The following is a 21000-nucleotide window of genomic DNA, read 5'->3' on the forward strand; positions in this document are numbered from 1 at the left end:
TCATGCACTGCCACCCAATGCGAATAAAGCGAATGACTGTCAATGTGTTGAAATTGTCTCATAAAGAATATCAGTTGCATTGTCCGAGCCACGCGGTTGCTAATGCGAAATCATTGCAGGCCCCATAACGCGAAATTCCATGGGGTTTGTTGCTGGCGTCGTTAATACTCGATGGTACCCTTAAAGACGGCGGCGTGTGGAATGGCCGAAAAATAGGAGCAATTCAATAAAAACATTACAGGATCTCTTAAGATATTTCTTAAGAGATGAATGACGAAAGCCTACTTTTCCTCCTATTATCATTCACCTCTTTTTCTTGCCTCTTACCTTTACCTATTTCCCTTCCTTCTTTCTCTTTGCCTCTCATTTAGTCATTGCTAGTCATTAATAAGGACCTTTGGTCCTTTCTAATCACTTGTAGTCATTGCAAGTCGTCGTTAGACATATTGGTCATGTTTAGTCATTAGTAGTCATTGCTAGTCATTAGTAGCCATTTTAGTCATTGCTAGTCATTACTAATGACCTTTAGTCATTTCTAATCAATTGTAGTCTTTAAAGTCGCCGTTAGCCTATTGTTCATTTGTGATCATTCGAAGTCATTAGTAGTCAGTTTAGTCATTACTACTCATTACTAAGCATTTTAGTAATTCCTAATCAGTTGTATTCGTTAGACATATGGTTCATTACTAGTCATTAGCAGTCATTGTTAGTCAATATACCCTCTACAGGTCTCTGTTATAACCTCTATTAATCACTCTCACGATCAATCATTTTTTTCTTCTTGCTGCGGACATTTCCTGATGACGCGTCTGGCGATCACGTCCAGCCAACGCACCACAAGCATAGGAAGTTTCGTCAAACTTGTCGGCATTTGGGTTTAAAACTAGGCTCCATGAGCGCCACGCGGGCACTCAGCATATAGGCCACCGAAGGTAGTTGGTTCCAGCGTGTTCGAAGGGCGCCATGCGAACGCGTTGTGGCACGTATAACTTACTAACACGTATTTGGGATGCGTACTGTGGTAATAATAATCGTCGAATGCAACAGGAAAGCACGGTGGCTGCAGCTACGCAGTGATTGGTGATGACAAGCCTCGATGCACTGAAGCATTCGCGAAGAAAAAATTGAAGAGCACTGTAGAATCTGCATTGGAGTGACGCGAAAGCAAGGATGCTGCTGTCGGTTGCTTCTGGTTGCTTAATTCACTTCTTGTTTACCCATTTCAGCCTTTGGTACATTCAAATTGCGCGCCAATCCCTTCCTATGCCCTTTTTCGGCTCTAATTAGAGTTGCGTGAAGTCACATCATCTACGTCACATTCACTTCTTGTTTACCCATTTTAGTCTTTGCTACTTTCAAATTGAGCGCCAGTCCCTTCCTATGCCCTTTTAATAACCTAATAAACTTATTGGCCTAGTTACCTTTTCCGACACAACATTACGTCACCCTCTATCGATTGACATCACTCATTAACCTCTACCATTTCTCAATTACTGACAACTGCTGCGGACACGATTTTTCGGACACGATTTTGAAGACACGGTCTGCGGACACGGTCTGCGGACACGGTCTACGGACACGGTCTGCGGGCGCGGTGTGCGGACGCGGTGTGCGGACACGTTATGCGGACAGAAATCTGTGGCGTCTTGCTACCAAGCCGTGCAAACTCTGAGACAAATATGCAAACGCATTATAGGGGAGAAATTTAATGAATATAAAACCATTTTTACTGAAATTCACAAAACGATTGACGCCTTCGAATTCTCACACCTGAGCAGTCTTACGTGTCTGTCCTGTTTTTTCCCCTCTACAAAAAGCGACAGTTGATAATTTATTTTGTCCGGGTACCAGATAGCTTAGGTCAATTTTTGCTGGCGAATTTCTCGCACTTGGTTCGCTTCTTCAAAACGTTCCTTGAAATATTTCTCATGCGATAAAACTATCGGACTTCCTCGAGTAAACACCCTTTTAGCCGACATCTGACGCTCTTTGTTCCCCTTCGTGTACAAGAAGTGCGTTTTCGGCGCAATCCAGACCACTGTGGCATTGCTTCAAATATGTTGGCGCATTTCTTATCGAATTCAGCCTTCAAATGGCGTGTTGCCTCTTTCGTTATGAGCACTACACTGTGGGTTCCATCGCTAACCCATCCTTCACACAACAGTCTTCGAGTATATAAAACTTCGGCGATGTTTACGTCCGCGCATCCCAAGGCAATAGGTTTTTACTGCGCTCTTGACCAGATGAATTCTATACAACTCGCTCTTTATTTTTGCTGTTCTGGATTCACACCGTCCTATATTTGTATGTCATGTTGGCAGTTAATGGAATCTGAGGCAGGTAATGAGATCTGCTGGTAATACTCGTCCTCTACAGCAATCACAAGCTCATGTGAACCGCACAGACGGAAACGCATTTCCCCTGACGTCGCTCAAGTGCTCTAGACAAGTACAGGGTCGTCCTAAATATCATGCAAACACCGCGAAGCGTGGCCGCGCTCCGCGGAGCGTCACCGCATCCGGCGCCGCCGCGCATCGAAGCAGTGGCGCAGGCGCTCAGGGGCCTGGAAGCGGTGCTTCAGGTCGTCTGCTGCAGCGCGAATGCGCACTGTCTTTGCACTGCTAGTGTTTTTATCACTGGGGCCGCATAGTTAATAAGCAACAAAGGAAAAAGTGGCTTTCGTACTCTTAAAATTGATAGCGTGTCGATTGTCAGACGACGAACGTAAAGAATGTGTCATGGAACGAGCTTTGTCAAATCATCAGAGAACTACTCATTAAGGCAGACCAGCGGCTTAGCTTGGCACTCATTTGCAGGAGCTTATCAGCCTCGCCGGCAGAGACATTGCCATGCTCAAGCTAGTATGATAGGCCAATTGATAGCCTTCCATAGGACTGAGAAAACACTGCAGTGAGTGAATCGCGAAAACGCCATCTCGGCGAATTTGGCCGCTCTCAGTATACAGTTGGGTGGGCTCCTCAGTAAAGAAACACGGTGCCATTCCGTGCTGTAGCAGACCACACGAAGCACGTCATTTTCTTCTCCGCTTCCTCACTAGGATGATAATTATGTCTGGAACTGTTTCGATATTAAGCGCAACGCCCACGGCTGGACTCGACGGGCGAAAGCTGGTCACGTGAATTTACGCCCCAGGCACAGCTGGAAGCCGGCATGCAGAAACATATCGCGTGATGAAATGTTTTCGCTTCGGGCGTCTTGCCGCGGCATGTCGCGGTATTGCTTCCCGTAAACAAGGCGAGACCAGTTCGTCCAGTGCGTTTGTTCGCTCGCTCACTCACTTACCTGCACGTCTACAGCGCAAGAGGCAACAGCAGAATAGCCAGCGACCGTCATCCAACGTGAGTGGACACAGCATTTGTGCACTTCAAGCGAGCCAGGAAAGAACGTAACGTAAGCGGCAGAAGAAACAGCGCTTAGACGCAGTTCATATCCGAGTTATTTTGCACCCCTGGGTTAGTTTCGCGTACTCTATAGAGAACTAGGTACCACTCTGCAGAAATAATGGCGCCGTCTCGTTGTGTAGCAAACGAACTACCTCCATCATAAGGAATACGAGTATTGTCTAGGTCGTCGTTGCAAGATAGGCTATCTACGATCACATATGTGGTAGTTGCTTAAAGGAGTACCCGTGGGTCTGTGCGTTGCGATTGTAGTTCCACATTGTCATCTCTTCTGAAGGCGGAAAGTCTGCTTGTTCGTGTATTATATTTGCTAGGTGTTTACATGGGAGGCAGAGGGGTGACATGTGACGCTTTGTTACTTAGCGGCTCGAAAATTTTGAATTACATGCCGTGCTAATTTTATATTTAGCTATTTGACCCGCCATTATTCGAATACGAGTGTACGTAAGGTTAATCAGATTGGTTTCTTCAAAGCAGAGGACAAAACTGTGTAGTAAGCACTGGGGAACGTGAGAGTTACCTAAAAGAGGGATGTGGAATTCTGCCCGCCACGTCATTCAAAACTGCGCAGCTCTATCAGTCTGACAACCTAGATTGACGCAGATGTTGTTTTGCACTACAGGCCAGTTAGAATGTAAAAAAGGCGAAGCGAGCTGAAAGTAACGAAGAAAAGCAAACAGCGAGGGAAACCTGGGCGGAATCATTCAGCGTCACTGATTAAGACTAGCATATTCCTGTGCAAAGAAATCCAGCGATGGATGACTGATGGACGTGTTTTCTGTGAACATTGAACGCCTCAAAATAAGCTGCGAGATTTCATCTTTATCGATTATAGTGGTCAGATTTAAAATCTATTAAGTTTCTGTTGCATCTGATGCACCATGCCGTCAGAAGCTGAATGATTTGCATACCAAAACAGGTACACCTGCGTCATAATTTACATTCCTGCGCATAAAGCGCTTGCGAAGTGACAGATTTTACTGTGCATAGATTCGCGCCACAGAACACCTTTCATTGGTGGTTTTCTCGCCGCAGTCCAGAAACTAACGCGAGCATTTTATTGAAGATGCAAGCAGCACAGCCAAGGCTATAGCACGGGCGTCGGTTCATCTTTCGGGTAGCCACACTGTATTTCTGCGGCGTCGTCGCTTATAGGCAGTGAAAGTCATGGATAGGGGCTCCGCATTCATAGTCCGCCAGAAAGAAAGTAATGGAAAATGTTTGTAAAGATGAAGTGGATGCAGCTGGTGCGTAAACGGGTTAATTGCAGAGGATATGGGAGAGGGCCTTGCCTTGTAGTGAGCGTAGTCAGGATGGTAATGATGATGATGACTCCGGACAAGTCAGCCTAGTTGTTCAATTGCGCGTACTTTTCTCCTTCATTCACCTCTCTTCTTGTAGTTCCATATGTCCCTTCATATGCCAAATAATTAATTGATTGATTGATTGATTGATTGATTGATTGATTGATTGATTGATTGATTGATTGATTGATTGATTGATTGATTGACTGACTGATTGAAAACACATTTTTCGACCTCTTTGCGTCTGTAGACGCTGTAGTGAAGGAATATTTGGGCTATATAAGGTATATGGCACCAGTTTCTCGAAGGAAACAGCACAGTGAATCACAAAGAATTGATAGCCGACAAGCAGAACCGCCGGGCCAGGGGCAACATGACCGCTCTGACAGGCACAGGACAGCTGCCATCAGATTCTACCCAATCAGCTGTGCACAGGAAAGCTTTACGAGCGAAACAACTGCATTCATCGCCAATTCCTCTCGATGCCTAGGTTTTCAGTGCCTCTGTCGAGGATTTATAAAAACATACGCTATTCTTCCCTTTTTCTCTCAACGCGCGAAGCCGGGAAAATGAGGATTGCCGTTATCGGTGCCGGCTGTTGCGGCATAACGGCCGTAAAGGCATGTCTTGAAGAAGGTCTGGACGTGGTCTGCTTCGAGAGGGCATCTGACTGCGGCGGATTATGGTGGTACCGAGACGAGACGCCGGAGTCGGGAACTGGCACCGTGATGCGCTTCACGGTGGCCAACACCAGCAAGGAGATGTCCTGCTTCAGCGACTTCCCGCCGGACAAGGACGCCCCCTTGTTCATGACCCACAGGCAGACGCTGCGCTACATTAGAAGCTACGCTAACCACTTCGGAGTCACCCCCAAGATACGCTACAATCACGAGGTCCTCTGGCTGGACAAGGATGGCACAGTCAGGGTCCGTGACCTGAAGACAGGTCGAGACTGGGAGGACGTCTTCGACGGCGTCCTGGTCTGTACTGGTCACCATGGGTCGCCCTCCATGCCTATTATTCCTGGACGTGAGCTCTTCCGCGGGCGGGTGATGCACTCTCGTGACTACAAGTACGCCGACGACACCTTTAGGGACAAGACCGTGGTCGTTGTGGGTTGTGCCAATTCGGCTTTGGACGTGGCGGTCGACCTTGCCTCGGTTGCTCGTCAGGTGAGTGCGGTATGGCGTGCGAATGATTCGAGCCCACTTAATGTGAAGCTGCCGCCAGCAGAACACGAGTTAAATTGGGATAAAGAGAGAGAAAAACAATGGAGGGAAAAGTAGCAGATTTCGGCCTAGAGAGTTCAGTATAGTTCACAGCTCTCCAGGAAGGGCATAGGTTGGGCTTCGTAAGCTAGAAAGTTTAAGCAAACCTGTACGTAATAGCTATTGGGCTCAATAATGCGTGAGCATTGAATTTCTTTCTGTGAAGGATGGCGCCTATTGTCGTCTATCTGTCAGTCATTTCCCTACGAGTGGAGAGGATAGACGAGCAGGTAGAGGACGACGGAAGTAAATATAGTATAAAATTAGAAGTGTAATAAAACAAGAATACAGTTAGAAAGATAATGGGAAAACGAAGCTGGTTTGAAGGGGAACATTTCACTGATGTTACGAAAAGCTTGCCTTGCTATATATACGATTATACTCCATGAAGAGGGCCCACCATATTGCCCGTGAGACGATTTCTCGTCATTGTGCTACCCCAGATGATCGCGCAAGTGCAAGACCGGGTGCGTTAGAATCTGCATATGACCTAGAGCCTAAATTATAGTCGCTGCTAGCGTCAGCCGTCGGTCGCAAGCCGAACGGTCCATATCTATGAGAGCTTGTCGGTCCCATATCACAAGCATGCATGGCAAGGCAGTCTCAGCGCAATGCATCATTTATAGCGGTGCATGGTGCAGTACAACGAGGTTTTACAGCACATTGACGTTATAACTATCGCTCGGCTGTTGAAACCTAAACCAAAGCAGGTACCGAAATGAAACTGAATTATAAATTATGTAACAGTTATAGGCCAGAAACACGAGATCCACGTACAGTAATGTCTTTAGTATCATCTAAGAAGAACAAAAATTAAGCGAGGATTTGGCATTTATAGTCCTGTAAGCGTAGGTAGGCAAAGATCAGATGTGTGAAAGTCAGATGTCTCCTACTCTCTTTGGCCTTAGACGAATTGCTTTCATTATTTATCGCGTGTCATAGCTGACACTGATAAGAGCCACAGTTGCGGCGCGCAACACTTTAATGGCTTTTATCAGCAGTCTTTCGCCCGACTCTCATAGCAGCTGAAGCCTGGTACTTGAAGCATTGATGGAAGGTCAATGTGATTGCCGAAGATCCTGCGTGACCTAACTCCGCTTAAGCGCGGATTGCACGGGTTTCTCTCGAACATACTTGACTAGCATGGGGGCCAATTCACTTCAGTTCCCCCACTAAAACTGTTTAATTACACTTTTCATATTCTAATCTGATCACAGTAATGAATGGCTCTGTAGAAAGGAAATTTCGAATGGGGCTTCACTGAGGAATGCACTGCATCCACTTTAACGCCTTCATTTCTGCACCCTGAAGACTTTGGCGACTGAACATTATGTGTGCTGCTGCTGGCCGCCCAAAGTCGACAAAATTGTACGCAGTGCTAATAGCGTGCGAGAAATTTGAGTGAAATTTAGTTGCGTTGTCATATTCGCGATGGTTAGATGGCATCCTCGAGACGCTGCAGATGAAGTTATGTGATGGTAGGAAGCGAGACCGGAAAGCGTGCCGTTATATGGTCCATAGGGTCACGAAGAGTCGGACACGACTGAACGACTGAACTGAACTGATAGTTTATTCATTCCTGATTAGTCTAAAAAATGTGTGGTCATGCAGGTTGTGTGCAGGACGATTGAGCCTCAGCTGAACAACAAAAGATAAAGAAATGTATATTAAATAAGGAATCTGAAGCTCATTTCAGGGAGCGGTCACTCATTAGAATACATCCTGGCGCAACCATGTGGCTATGACAATCTATATGCCGCTTTTTGACCCTTCAGGAACTGAATGCGTTCTAGCGGGGCTGGAATCTGAGACCACCATTTGTGTGGAGTAGACACTCCAAACGCTCTATCTTCGAACTGCTGACCGATTCGACCTTCCTGCTAATCAGCTAGCCGTCCAGGTTAGATTAGTCGCTGCGGATACAGACCTGTATTGGTTGTACTTCCTTCACATCTAATGAAAAGGGAGAAATCTGAACGTCTTTCCTTTCAGCTACATGTTTGTGTGCAAATGGATACTTATGATCTACTTCTCTCTTGGCTGAAATCTATTTCACGTGTGAGATATACCAAACCAGGAATGTACCAAAGGAAAGGGATTTCTTCAGATGACGCACAGGCTGATTCCAGCATTCAAATTTTCTGCTACTTTTATGGCTCTGTCAGCATAGGCCATCGTAATGCCCTTTTAAAAAGCATTTTTCAATCGCTGCGCAGGTATTCCTCAGCACTAGGAGGGTCAACTGGATACTTCCCAACCACTACCGAGGAACGCCCTTTGACGAGTACGCCTTTAACCAGATGAGGCTGTGGTTGTACGGCTGGCTGCCTCGTTGGTGTTACTCCCGATTTTTAACCACCATAGCCAACGAGGCGTGGGACCACGAAACCTTCGGCATCAAGCCGGACCACGACATTCTGAGCCAGGGCCTTGTCGTCAACAACTACATTCACGGCAGGCTTCTGGACGGCACCGTCAAAGTCCGCGGTGCCCCCCAGCGGTTTACCAAGACCGGCTTGGTCATGGACGGCGTCGAGGAAGAAGTGCACGCTGTGATCTTCGCTACAGGCTACGAGGCAGGCCTGACGTTCCCCTCGGACGCGCTGCCACGAAGCGGGGATAGGTTCCTCCTATACAAGATGATGGTTCCTCCGGACAACCCCAGGGTGGCCTTCCTGGGATTCTTCGACACCAGCTCGAACATGCTGCAGGTGTTTGAGATGCAAGCACGTTACATGGCCCTTGTGCTGTCCGGAAAGCTTCGTCTTCCGTCTAAAGAAGTGATGAATGCGGATATACAACGCACTCAAAAGAGGATTACGTCCACTTTTATCCCCACAACCAGACACGCCCTTATGGTAGACCGAGTGGGCTACGTACACGACCTCGCTGGAATCATAGGTGTGATGCCTAACTACTTCAAGCTTTTCTTCACCGACCTGAAACTGTTTTGGACACTTATGTTTTCACCGCTGTTAAATTATCAGTATAGATTGCGAGGATCCCACGCTTGGAATGGGGCCCGCGAGGCGATTTTCGGATACAGGGACAGGATGAGGGCTCCTCTTACCCGCCCTTGTGCTACGATGCCGTCAAAGAAGAGGCCAAAGTCCCGCTCTGCAGTCGGGGTGGCCACAGTGGCAGCAGCTGTCGCATCGTAGGTGTGGTTTATAGCAGCATCGGTGTGATTTATATGATAAGGCCTTTAAAAGTACACAGTGTCCACCGTCGACCGGGCCGTTGACTACTAACAGGTGCACATAAACCCTTCAAATACTCATGCGTAATACTTCCGTCCAGAATACCCATTCTGCATATTTCGTTCCGTCCCATGCGCTGTTCCTTATTCAGTTTTTGCCTTTATTTCGTTATTGTTGGGAGAACACTTTCGGGGGGCTTTTACTCATTCAAAATTCCAACATGTCTGGTGCCCCTTGACCTGCGTGTCGGGGGGTGGGTAGATTACCTTATCTGTTGGAAATTAAAGTTTAGTCCATCCATCCATCCATCCATACCTTTGTAATATATGCGACACTCAGGCCTACAGTATTCGTGTCTCGACGACGCTTGACAAAATTTTTTTTTCTCCCCTCGCCTAAAGGAAGCACGCAGTGACGTGACGGATGTTGTCATCACGTTCTGACCAAACAGCGTGACACGTAGTTACTCCACCGGTAAACAAGCTCTTAACAGCTATGAATGTAGAAACTCTGAGGAAGAGGTGAGGTTGTGAGTAATGGGCGCCATAAAAGAGGTGGAGTGGAGGGTTCATGTGCTGCGTCATGCGGGGCAGCAAGCTCTACATGAGTAGATTGTGGGCAACGTTTGGTAGGGATTGCTGGTTGTGAGTGCTGGAGCAAGTGGTGTTATTTGCGGACACATTTTAAAGTTTTGTTCTCCCAATAAATTGAAAATATTTTACACGATTACCGTTTCTCGCTTATGGGAAAGGGGTGCTTGCGTTCCCTCCCTCTAAGACAGCCCATGCTGCACAGGGAGCAAGTGTCAGACGTGGTATATTTAAGAATGAGCATATAGTATTGTTAACTAACTGTTGACGCAAGTTCCAAGCCTGGCTGAGACAAATAAATGCATGCAGTTGAATGTCATTCCTGCTCATATCTGTTTAAATTTTTTTGTAAACTCGGTATTTTTTCCAGCAGCAAATCTTATTGTTCCTGTTTTGTGTCTTTGTGTTCTTGAATGCATCCATCTTTGTACAGGGCATATATGTTTTTATTATAATTTGATTAATATGTGTAATTATTATTGTTTCTTGATGCTGATGAGCGCGTTGACTGCTGTTTTGTACAGTGACATCAGGACTAAGCAAAGCTGCAAACTGCAATGTCACGTTTTTCCTGCACGTTGAAAAATAAATCCTGTGATTGGATCTTCAGGATTTGTCAGCCTTTTTGTACATTCTGCTGTCACAAACTCCATCCTTCACTGTCTGCAGTTCGAAGCCACATATATCGGGCGCCACTCATCGCAGACCTGGGTCCGTATGCTGAGTTTGCGTCGTTTTAGAAGTTTCGTTTTCTCCGGGCCCGCCCTCATATGATGGGTGGAAACTCCGGAACCGAAAATGATGGAAACCGAACTGAAATGCGGTTCTGGTATCTCCACCAATCAGGTGACTCAAGGTAAGGGAGAAAACGACACTTCTGAAAACGACACAAGCTCAGAATACAGGTTCTTGATTCGTCGCAAGCTTGGTTGTTTAGCGCAGCGGCCTACTGATTGTGGCATTCCGCTAGTGAGCGCTAGGCCTCAGTAAAGGCTGCTGTATAATACCGGTGCTCACTTATGGAATAGAGGAGCGGCAGGTAGCAATACTGACTGGTCCTAAGTTCAGAACAACGTAGCGAGCTGTGGAAAGGAAGACGATAGGTGTAAGGTTAGGGAACAGGCAGAATGGGGAGTTTATCAATGAACAAAGCAGCGTGCCGGTGGTTTACAGCGTCAACAAGCATTACAAAGCCCTCAGCATCATTTCCCTCTAAAAGAAAGACCGCCTCGATGCTTACACAACGAAATGAAAGGTGGGCGAAAACTCTGAACATGGACAGGCCAAGCATCACTAGGTGTAGCATGTCTGACCCGGGATCCGAACATGCCGGTTTCAAATTCAGCTCCCGCCAATTCGGTCATATGTCCCCTGGTCTAGTGATATCACAGCCCGGCGAAAAGCAGTTATACTTTTTTCCTACATACCATCATCGGAGTAGCTTCCTGCGCTTATGGTGCTGTACGCTAGGGGCAACGCACGGGAGGAATCGTGTCTCAATTCTTGTGTTCGGCATTGATACACTACAGACATATCGGCGATATTTTAAAGCTTTCCTTTAGCCCATTTGTTGCTGGCTGGAACGCATTCCTCTTCCGGTGGCTCATTTATCGACGCTGCAGCATTGCTGGTGTCATCACTACGTAGTAAGTGACGTTTCTCTGTCTATGCTACGAACTTCGGAAACACAGCGACGGATCGAGGATGTTTTCAACAAACCTTCCACTGTGTTCCCGTGTGTCAGGATTTCTTTTCGGGTCAGTAATTTGTCGCTACTATCACCCACTTGTTACAGGGTGTCGGTGTTGGCAAGGGAAAATAACTAGATCCTTAAGCCGACGGCAGGAAAGGCCTGGATGGTTTAGCCAGTCTCGCGTTGCTGGCGTTTTCCGGTATTGACATTCACAACAACTCTTGACGTAGTGCGTGACGTTATCGCACAGACGCGACCAGTAATACCTGTCTTCATTTCCGAGGATTTTGTTAGTAAAACCAACATGGAAAGCGGTTGGATCTTCGTGGGAAGCCTGTTAAATTCATCTACGTTGGTTTAGGACAGAGACCAAAAACAACGCATGTGGTCTTGTGTGAATTACTTCAAGAGAGTGCCATTCTGAAGATAAAATGAAGACAGTCCAACGCTTGACCGCGCGAAGGGGTCAAGTCTTGCCCTCCACATATTTGATAAGTTTCTGCAGTTCAAGGTCCAAGCGATTGTGTTGCGCGAAATCGATGGCACTTATCATTCCCAAGAAAGCGACCTCTTCGCTATCTCCCGGCGGGGGTCGATAAGGGCTTACAAGAGGTAATCGGCGTCTGTATGAGTCTATAGACTTCTATACCACAGTAATCTTGGTGTGACAAAAATGTCGCTAATGTATCTAGCTCCTGCTGATAAGCACCGGCGGCCCGAGGGGTCTTTCAAGTTGGCGAGGGACAGGGAGCATGGTTGTTGCTTACCACTTTAAATGTCATGTCGTAGAAAAAAAAGGCGACTTTTTGATACGGTCTAGATTATCGAGAAGCGCTCCTGGTCAATTGTTGATTAATTGGCCTAACCTTCGACAGGCAGCGGCCTGCAAAGGCAGTATATCTTTCTATCCCCAAGCCGTAATAGCGTGCCTACGTGGCCTAGCCGTAGGGTGCTTGACCATGATCCTGAGAAGTGCGATTCTCTCTCTCTCTCTCTCTCTCTCTCTCTCTCTCTCTCTCTCTCTCTCTCTCTCTCTCTCTCTCTCTCTCTCTCTCTCTCTCTCTCTCTCTCTCTCTCTCTCTCTCTCTCTCTCTCTCTCTCTCTCTCTCTCTCTCTCTCTCTCCTGGTTTAGAGAAACCCAAGTTGAAAGCTCCTTCCAAAAAGGTCATCTAACGTGGCCGCGTGGCGCCACGCAATCGTATACGACCAGTGAGTGCCCGGCCATGTCAGGTTTCACTTCGGCTTTGGTTCGGGGATCGGTTTTCAAAGTCAACCAGACATAAGAGAAAGATTGGCTAAATCGGTGATTGGAAACCTCAGTGACTGGTGGCGGACTATAAAATTCTGCAGCCGCTTAACGTGCCTTAAAGGGCAATGCGACAGAGATGTGTTCCCCATCTATTGTACACGGGTGGAAGTTCATGAAGGCGATGACACGCAAAACAAAACCCAAGAGATTGGCAGTTGAACACGTAGGGTGATCGCCCGCGGTTATCGCGTAGTGATCCAGTGCTGTGGCCAAGATGCTTTCACGCCGTGAACCCACTAGCGCCCATAGTGTTGTCTTTTTATCTAAAGGTCAAAGGTGAATGAGAGACTTGTACAGACAAAAATTGTCGAAGTCTAGCTGGAAGGCTTTAGCGCTAGCGCGCTGAAAGATAGCGACCTCGAAATCGAATAAGCATTTCAACAAAATAGGCTGCTCTAAACCGATTAAATTCTGTAACCTTTATACTAATGAGCACAGGAGCCACAGGCGACAGCATAACCATCCTGGATCCTGAATATCCCAAACGAGAGGCCAGTAAGCAGCAACTTAACAACCCTTGCCGATAAAAAAAAAAAAAAAAAAATGTTTAGATACCGATCCCATTCTAGATAGGTCGTCAAATCACTTTGAGCAAACTGGCGAACCTGTCATAAGGGAACTAGACACAAAATAACACTAACCTTGTCAGCATATCCAGACATTTTGGACAATTTCATTTTAAGTGCGCATTTTTAACGAAAAGTTGTTTATGAATCAATGTTTCCGCATAAAACCTGTCTTTAGCCTTCCCGTTTTTTCTTTTGTTTTTTTTTTTGCATTACCAGCCAAAAAACGTAACACTTTATTTGCTGTGTCTGTTTCAGAACTCAGTGGAGGCGTGCGAAGAACTTTGAAAGCAAGATTGCGCTACCCAACGGAAGGTTAAGCCATGCAAATCAATATGTTCGCCACAGTATTTTACATCCTGCAGACGCTTCACAATTAAAGGTGGAGATGCCTAAGAAAGGTGGACTTGACATAGACAAATTTTGACTTATTTCGTATAACTCTTCCTTTGTCCCGTGCGCACTGTGCATCCTTTGAGTAAAAGAATCACTTAATGAGAGATACATTATTTTAGGGATAGCACAGTGAGGAAGAGAGATAGAGAGTGAGAGAACCGTCTTAATGCAGTCCACGCAGAACCAATTCAACAAATGTCTCAGCACCTACTGCCTACTGCTTACTCAAAGCTATGCAGATTTAGTAACTCTGCAAGTAACCCCTCATTAAACTGGACAATGCTACTCTCCTTTCATGAAAACTGGAACACCACCGGCGCCGCACACGTGCTCTTATCCCTCCGTGTGTGGTAACCCTCCCCCGCGGTGTCACCGTGTAAAGGAGGTTGCGCTTCGAAGGATCCGAGTCGGGGTTTCCCACACTACTGCCGTCACTCTTATGTGGCCTCATTTCCGAGATTTACATTCTCGCCCAAGGTGTCCGATATGCAAATTCAAAAATATTGAAACCGGCATTCACCACTTGCTCTGGGACTGCCCAGCTCTGAAACGTATGAGAATCAGACACCTGGCGACAGCAGGTCTTTCGCCGATGAATCCGGCTTCATTGATTGCTCGAACGCAGAGACTGAAACCTATGAGACTTAGACACCTGGAGGCAGTAGGTGTTCTACCGACAAATCCTGCTTCATTGATTGCCTAGACGCAGGGACTAAAACCTAATAGAATCAGACACCTGGAGGCAGCAGGGTCTTCGTCGATAAATCCTGATTCATTTATTTCCTGAAATAAGGACCAATCATGGCTCACTCCTGGATTTTATAATATCAGCAAACCTTTTGTCATTAATCTAATAATTTCTTCATCCTTCATCACACACCCATCTGATGCCCTGTGACAATAAATATTGTTAAAAGTGTCTCAGTATCAATTTGATAGTTATAACATTATTACAAAGGAACACTTGATCAATATTTTGCGTTGTCAGTATAGTAGCGTCCTGCCCTTTCCGTTCCAAGGATCTGGTACAGTTACCTGTTAATCCTAACGATGATCGAACTATCAGACCAAACTGCTGGCCATAAAACAAAATATCCTTAAATCTGAGGCCTCTGTATAGGAGACCCGGGTACAGTTTACAGTACGGGACTTCCTCGAACATAATACTGTTCATGATGTATTTTGGGCAACTATAAATCTTCACTCTGGCTCTGCCCTAAACAAACGCTCAACAAGTTGCCTCGCCAAGCAGTGAATGCGTTTACGTTCAGTGCCCTGCTTGGAAGTACAGTCAATGTATTTACGTTCAGTGCCTTGTTTTCAAGCGGGACTCAAAAGTTCATCTCTATCTCACCATGCAGTGGCGTTCTAGTGCTTTAGTGTGCAGCTGGCGCTTCCTGTTTTATCATACCCAGTCGAAAAAAACTACAGAACTGTGTCAGAATTAGGACAAAATATTCTGTAGTTCTGTCGTAACCATCAGATTTTTCTGTGGTTCTGTAGTACTTTTCTGTAGTTCTGTAGTTCTTCTGTAGTATATTTGTGTTGTCTGTAGTTCTGCAGCCCTTTATGTTGTAACTACAGAAAATTCTGATGTTACTACAGAATGTTCTGTTGTCACAACAGGTTTCCCGTCAAAAACCGCACAGGAAACCTGTCGTAACATCAGAAAATTTACTGTAGTTTTTTTCCGATTAGGATATCGCTTATTTTTTTTTTAAATATGGTCAAAAACCCCCCGCCGGACATACGGCTTCACTCGTAATCTCCTCTCCACGATAACGGTCCGAATGACAAACAGTTGAGAATAAAAGGAAGCCGTCTTGCGGCCGACGCGCGGACCCTATCTAATCGGGGAAGTGTTACGGTTCGTGCAACGACTCTGTTGTGTGGCCTCTTCCAGCGAGTTGGGCCACAGCGTTCCTGGTCGTCGTGCTTGCAGCAGCTCAGCTGAAAAGAGATGAGAGTCGCTGTGATCGGGGCCGGCTGTTGCGGCATAACGGCCGTAAAGGCATGTCTCGAAGAAGGACTGGACGTGGTATGCTTCGAGAGAGCGTCCGACTGCGGCGGACTATGGTGGTACCGGGACGAGACGCCGGAATCGGGAACCGGCACCGTGATGCGCTTCACGGTGGCCAACACCAGCAAGGAGATGTCCAGCTACAGCGACTTCCCGCCTGACAAGGAAGCCCCCTTGTTCATGACCCACAGGCAGACACTGCACTACATTAGAAGCTACGCCGACCCCTTCGGCGTCACCCCCAAGATACGCTTCAATCACGAGGTCCTCCGGTTGGACAAGGATGGCACAGTCAGGGTCCGTGACTTGAAGACAGGTCGAGACTGGGAGGACGTCTTCGACGGCGTCCTGGTCTGCACTGGTCATCATGGGTCGCCCTCCATGCCTGATATTCCTGGACGCGAGCTTTTCTGCGGGCGGGTGATGCACTCCCGTGACTACAAGTACGCCGACGACACCTTTAAAGACAAGACCGTGGTCGTCGTGGGGTTTGCGAACTCGGCGCTGGACGTCGCCGTGAACCTCAGCACCGTCGCCCGACAGGTAAGCATGCGAGCTTTGCAGCCGTAACTGGTGGGTCTGTGCAATGCTTTCTGTGCAGTGGGGTGAGTTTCTCAATTTAATAAGATCACAAGCAACCTGCATTAGCAAAACAAATGTAGTGTAATGTTTTCTGCAAATTGTACAGCAAGCACACTATAATGTACAAAGCGGCTGGGATACCTTAGTATGAAAATATCAAAAGGGTGCCTTTTTGGGCTTGTTGGTGCGTGAACATAGCGAGACTGTAGCGCAAAGCAGACAGGACACACGAGAAGAACGAACAACACGAGCGCTCGTGTTGTTCGTTCTTCTCGTGTGTCCTGTCTGCTTTGCGCTACAGTCTCGCTATGTTTACGAAAATATCAAGTTGAAAGAAAGAATAATGAGCGCTCAACCGGTGACTGTGTACGCATAGTCAATAAATATGCTGAGCGAACGTACTTTTCTTTCTTTAAGTCGCTTTTCACCACTAGCTTTCCGCATCTATTTACCAATTTTCTTTTTTCTTTGATAACTGGATTACAGACTGTCCGGACCTCCCTTTACAGCTGACACTCAAGCAATCTATAAACTTCAATGCGCAATACACACATCCTTATAATAATCGAAAAAAGACCTACGGATGTTGTCTCTGTTCTGCCCTTTAGCCTGACAAAATGTTCTAAGGAACACCATCTACATTTTGTATGGTCTACAGACTCGAGGTAAGCCTTTGATACTTGCGCGAATCCGTCTTATTAGATCACAAATATTACGAATTCACAGGCAGCTTATATCAAAGCTAAGTAAACGCGAATGGCCTCAATTCCTTGTTCGCACCTCACACTAGAGTAGCTTTGTCCGCAGTCAGCAAGTAAATCCGATTGGGACTCAATGAGGCACTCGTACAACTTATTTGGATATCCACGGAGCTGTACAGCGCTGAACACAGGGTCGACACGGAGAAAAGTGACGCTGCAATCTCTTAGCGCCACAAGGTCCGAGTACTGTGTAAACGTACAGTCACTCGTACAGGATGCACTTGTGAGCCACGTCCCGGTTCGTATACTGGCCGGTTCTGTTCGAGCCCACTGGGAAGCACTGGACAACAGAAGCACGTCGGAGTCGTGTCTGATCAACTCTTTCTATAGAAATAGGAAAGGTTTCGGCTCTTCTGATGTGACGTCATCGCAGCTTGCCCATTTGACCATGGCATTATTTTTATTCTTTTCATTTCTTTCCTTCTTTTCATTGTACTTATTTTTCTGTCATTGTTCTCAGTGCACCACTGTAAAAGGTCTATGGCAGCTAATGGGCACCCCAGAAAAATAACAGAAGTGTCATGAATTTAGACAACAAAGGCAACAAAGACGGCAAGCAAGATATTGGTGGAGTTCGCCTCTTGAGACTTGTAGACTAAATTCCTAGCATGTTACGGCCAGCCAGGCAAGGTGCGACGACATCTCAGAAGGACTGCAGAGATCTATTTCTAGAAGGCGCTGGTCAAGATCGCCGCATAGTCGCGCGCCCGTTCTCTTATCCCACTCTGATTATTGACATCCCTATAGTTATTATATAGCTTTATAGTAACTCATATATAGTAACTAGTAAATCCTATATAGCAACTCTAGACATCGCGCGCTTGCTGCGCCATGGATCCAACAACAATGGCCACTAGACCAACGCTACGCACCTGCCTGCAAGCGCTGCAGGCTTAAAGAACACCTTCTGATATGTACAAATGCGATCCCTATACAATGTGTCATTCAAACGAAACTCGACTGTCATTTAATTTATGATAGAAATTATCCAGATTACTCTGCTTATAATAAGACAGCATACACGAATCTCGCTACGACATTTTTCCAGCGATAGATTGGTGTCACATTCGGTAAGGCGGAGGTTTAAGAAGAAAATATCGAGGGTCCCCAAACTGTGCCATGAGGTAAGTTGCTAGTCAGAGCTTGCACCAGCCATCGGTGGGGGATCCAACAGTCAACTAAACCATGCAAGGGTGTCTATGGGAGTGGGTGACACTATCGATATGTGTGGCTTGAGTGTCTATGGAAGGGGCTATACTACTGCGGTTTATTTAGCGTAAGTAATTAACAGCCCTAGTGAAAAAAAAAAGTTATGTGAGACAGACACCTTACAGTTTTCTCACACAATCTCACATAAATCACATACAAATATAACAGAATCTCGCAAATTATCATACGTTATGAAAGTTATTATATTATATGATGGCACCGTATGAGAGTTTCTGCGATTTATATGAGATTGTGTGAGGTTATTGCCTCAAATGACTTTTTGTTTTTCAGTAAGGAAGTAATTAGCGACTATAGGTACCCCTTTAGGTTTAATTTTTGATGCTCACTAACATGGACCCAGCATGCGCAATCCGACCCTATTATACGTCAAGACTTGTATATCCGTAATGTATATATGTTTATCATTACAGCCATTTTTGTCCTTGCGTGGTGTTAGCTACTGCAGCTCCGTTTCGCTGGACGAGTTAGGACTTACGGCGGGGTCGGACTTCCCTTGAGTGGATTGATCGCTATGCTGCGTACAGTTCACTTCACTCCTGGGTACAAAGTGCGAGCAGTGGCACAATGGGATCAAAAACCGAAACTATATAACAGTCCATAGATCTCGGCTTGGACGCACCAGTCCATGTGGCTCATCTGCCGGCTAATTTCGGCATAAAACCTTGCAGATTCGGCGAAACGTCTCTCTGTACAACCACTCCACTATACAAGGGCGGCACAGACTGGACTATTCTCCTCTTATAGCACTGCTATTGTACTCTTTGGTTACTGTCCTCGTGGAAGGTGAGACGGCTTGGAAGCTGAAAGGATGCCCCCGTATTAAACAGACCCGCTATGGTGGGCCAGTGGTTACGACACTCGACTGTTGTGGCCAAGGATGTGGTATCGAATCCCGGTATCTACGACCGCTTTTCGATGGAGGCGAAAAGCAAGGCGCCCGTGTGCTGTGCGGTGTCAGTTCACGTTAAGAACCCCAGGGGGGTGGAAATTACTCCGCAGCCCTCCACTACGGCGTCTCTCATAGCTTCAGTCGCTTTGGAACGTTAAACCACACACCAAACCAAATTAAACAGTTACAAACAGTGATCGCAGCGTCGGTTTACTCGGCTGGCGCATACATGTTCTGTTCAAGTGGCCGCGAACAATCCAATCCTGTGTTTGTTGTCAGTAAAAATTAATTCGGCGCCTCTTTATGGCTGTGTTCAAATTTGTCCGCCTACAAAAGAAGCGATCAACAGCTGAAATTTTTGTATTATAGATTTTGTCCGACACTCAGATGAAACTCGTCACGATGGTCACAGATTGCAAATCAGTGACGCTGTAGCGTAAGTTCAGGTATTGAAGCGAAAATATGTCCATGACGTCCCTGAAATTTGGTTGCGGAAAGCTCCGGCAGTGGCGATAGTTTTATTGCAATTTTTTATTCATATTGCAGCCATAAACACTGGGTTTTCAACGATGGTGATTTATGTTTTTATTAGAACGCGATAATAATACGAGAAAGGGTAACTTCCACCTGTCCTCACAGTGGCAACTTTTTACTACATCAAAATTTCAAAATTTCATGGGGCTCAAAAGGGGTAGCGCTAACGTTGTATTCGCAATCAGAATAACCAATACTGTTCCCTGTGAACAGATTGAGTTAGACGTAAACACAGACTCCATTGCCGTTTTGCAGTGTATTCAGAATCACTAAAACTTTATATGCTGTGATTATTTACTACTAGCTATTCTGCTGGCGCCACCATGAGGTCGTACTTGAGTTAACTTGCACATTCCGAGCCCCGATACGGGCTGCTACGCAGTTCCCCTCGGTCTACGGTTCCTAATCCTGTCGTCTGACGCTCCCTAGTTAAGCCCCCTTTTAAAAGCTTCACCAGTTGTCGATGACAGTAGTGGGATAATTACACCCTTGTGCTAAAAATAAAACTTCATAATTTATACTGATTAATAAACCACGGCAAAACAGAAAGGTAGCAACTATCAGCTAATGCCAAAAAGCAATAGCGACAGGTTTAAAGCTGTTATGAACAAACTTTGGACTAACTTATTTACCGAAATGTATTGAAACCTACTCATTGGAGCGGATAATCCTTCTCCGGCCTTATTAACGCGAAAACATTAACAGGCTATGCTAGCGAGGTCAAACCGTGGAAGCACTATGGAGATGCAAAAAGTGGACGCAGACACTGAATCCACGAGTGTATAACGGCGCGGTTCAGGTGTCCATAGAGAAAGTGCGACACATACTGCGCCTTTCCTTTCCTGTAGCCGAATTGCTACAATCCAAAAGAATCAGTAGGTTATGTAAAAATAATAATAAATAGTCATGATTGTAATACTACTACTAATAATAATCATTAGTAGTAGCAGTAGTAGTAGTAGTAGTAGTAGTAGTAGTAGTAGTAGTAGTAGTAGTAGTAGCAGTAGTATTAACGGTGATAATAATGATAGGGGTAAACAATCTGAAAAAAAAGAACGAAAACAAAAATAAGAAAAATAAATAAAATGGCATATTATAGAAAAGAAATAGAAAGTAAAATCAAACAAAAAAAGCTGAATAATAGCAAAAAAAAAAGGTAGAAATTACATCGCGGCAGCGCTTCCGCATTCTCTCAATGGAGTTTATGTAGTTACCTGAATTTTGTCGTTGATTTAT

General features: G+C 45.9%; 3 protein-coding genes across 4 annotated transcripts in view; 2 read left to right on the plus strand and 1 right to left on the minus strand.

Annotated features, from left to right (window-relative positions):
- The window catches only part of LOC146182357 (uncharacterized), a 96384-nt gene that overhangs the window by 68878 nt on the left and 6506 nt on the right, over positions 1 to 21000 (minus strand). The gene's annotated exons all lie outside the window — the stretch shown is intronic.
- LOC146182358 (flavin-containing monooxygenase 5-like) overlaps positions 1 to 21000 on the plus strand; it is a 58483-nt gene that overhangs the window by 31108 nt on the left and 6375 nt on the right. Inside the window, exons 1-2 of one of the 2 annotated variants that reach the window (XM_084577445.1) lie at positions 3222 to 3359; positions 15652 to 16311. In XM_084577445.1, the coding sequence (XP_084433571.1) occupies positions 15709 to 16311 (603 nt within the window). In that variant the 5' untranslated portion in view covers positions 3222 to 3359; positions 15652 to 15708. Of the gene's footprint in view, positions 1 to 3221; positions 3360 to 15651; positions 16312 to 21000 lie in introns of those variants that run through there. The other variant, XM_084577443.1, reaches the window with a different exon arrangement.
- Positions 3227 to 10388, plus strand: LOC146182360 (flavin-containing monooxygenase 5-like). Its single transcript, XM_084577446.1, has 3 exons — positions 3227 to 3359; positions 5288 to 5898; positions 8211 to 10388. Exons 2-3 carry the CDS (start codon positions 5296 to 5298, stop codon positions 9153 to 9155), a joined length of 1548 nt encoding a protein of 515 aa, XP_084433572.1. The 5' UTR covers positions 3227 to 3359; positions 5288 to 5295; the 3' UTR covers positions 9156 to 10388.

This window comes from Amblyomma maculatum, chromosome 8, assembly GCF_055883805.1.
Source record: "Amblyomma maculatum isolate TAMU_Amacu chromosome 8, ASM5588380v1, whole genome shotgun sequence".
Lineage (NCBI taxonomy): Eukaryota > Metazoa > Arthropoda > Arachnida > Ixodida > Ixodidae > Amblyomma > Amblyomma maculatum.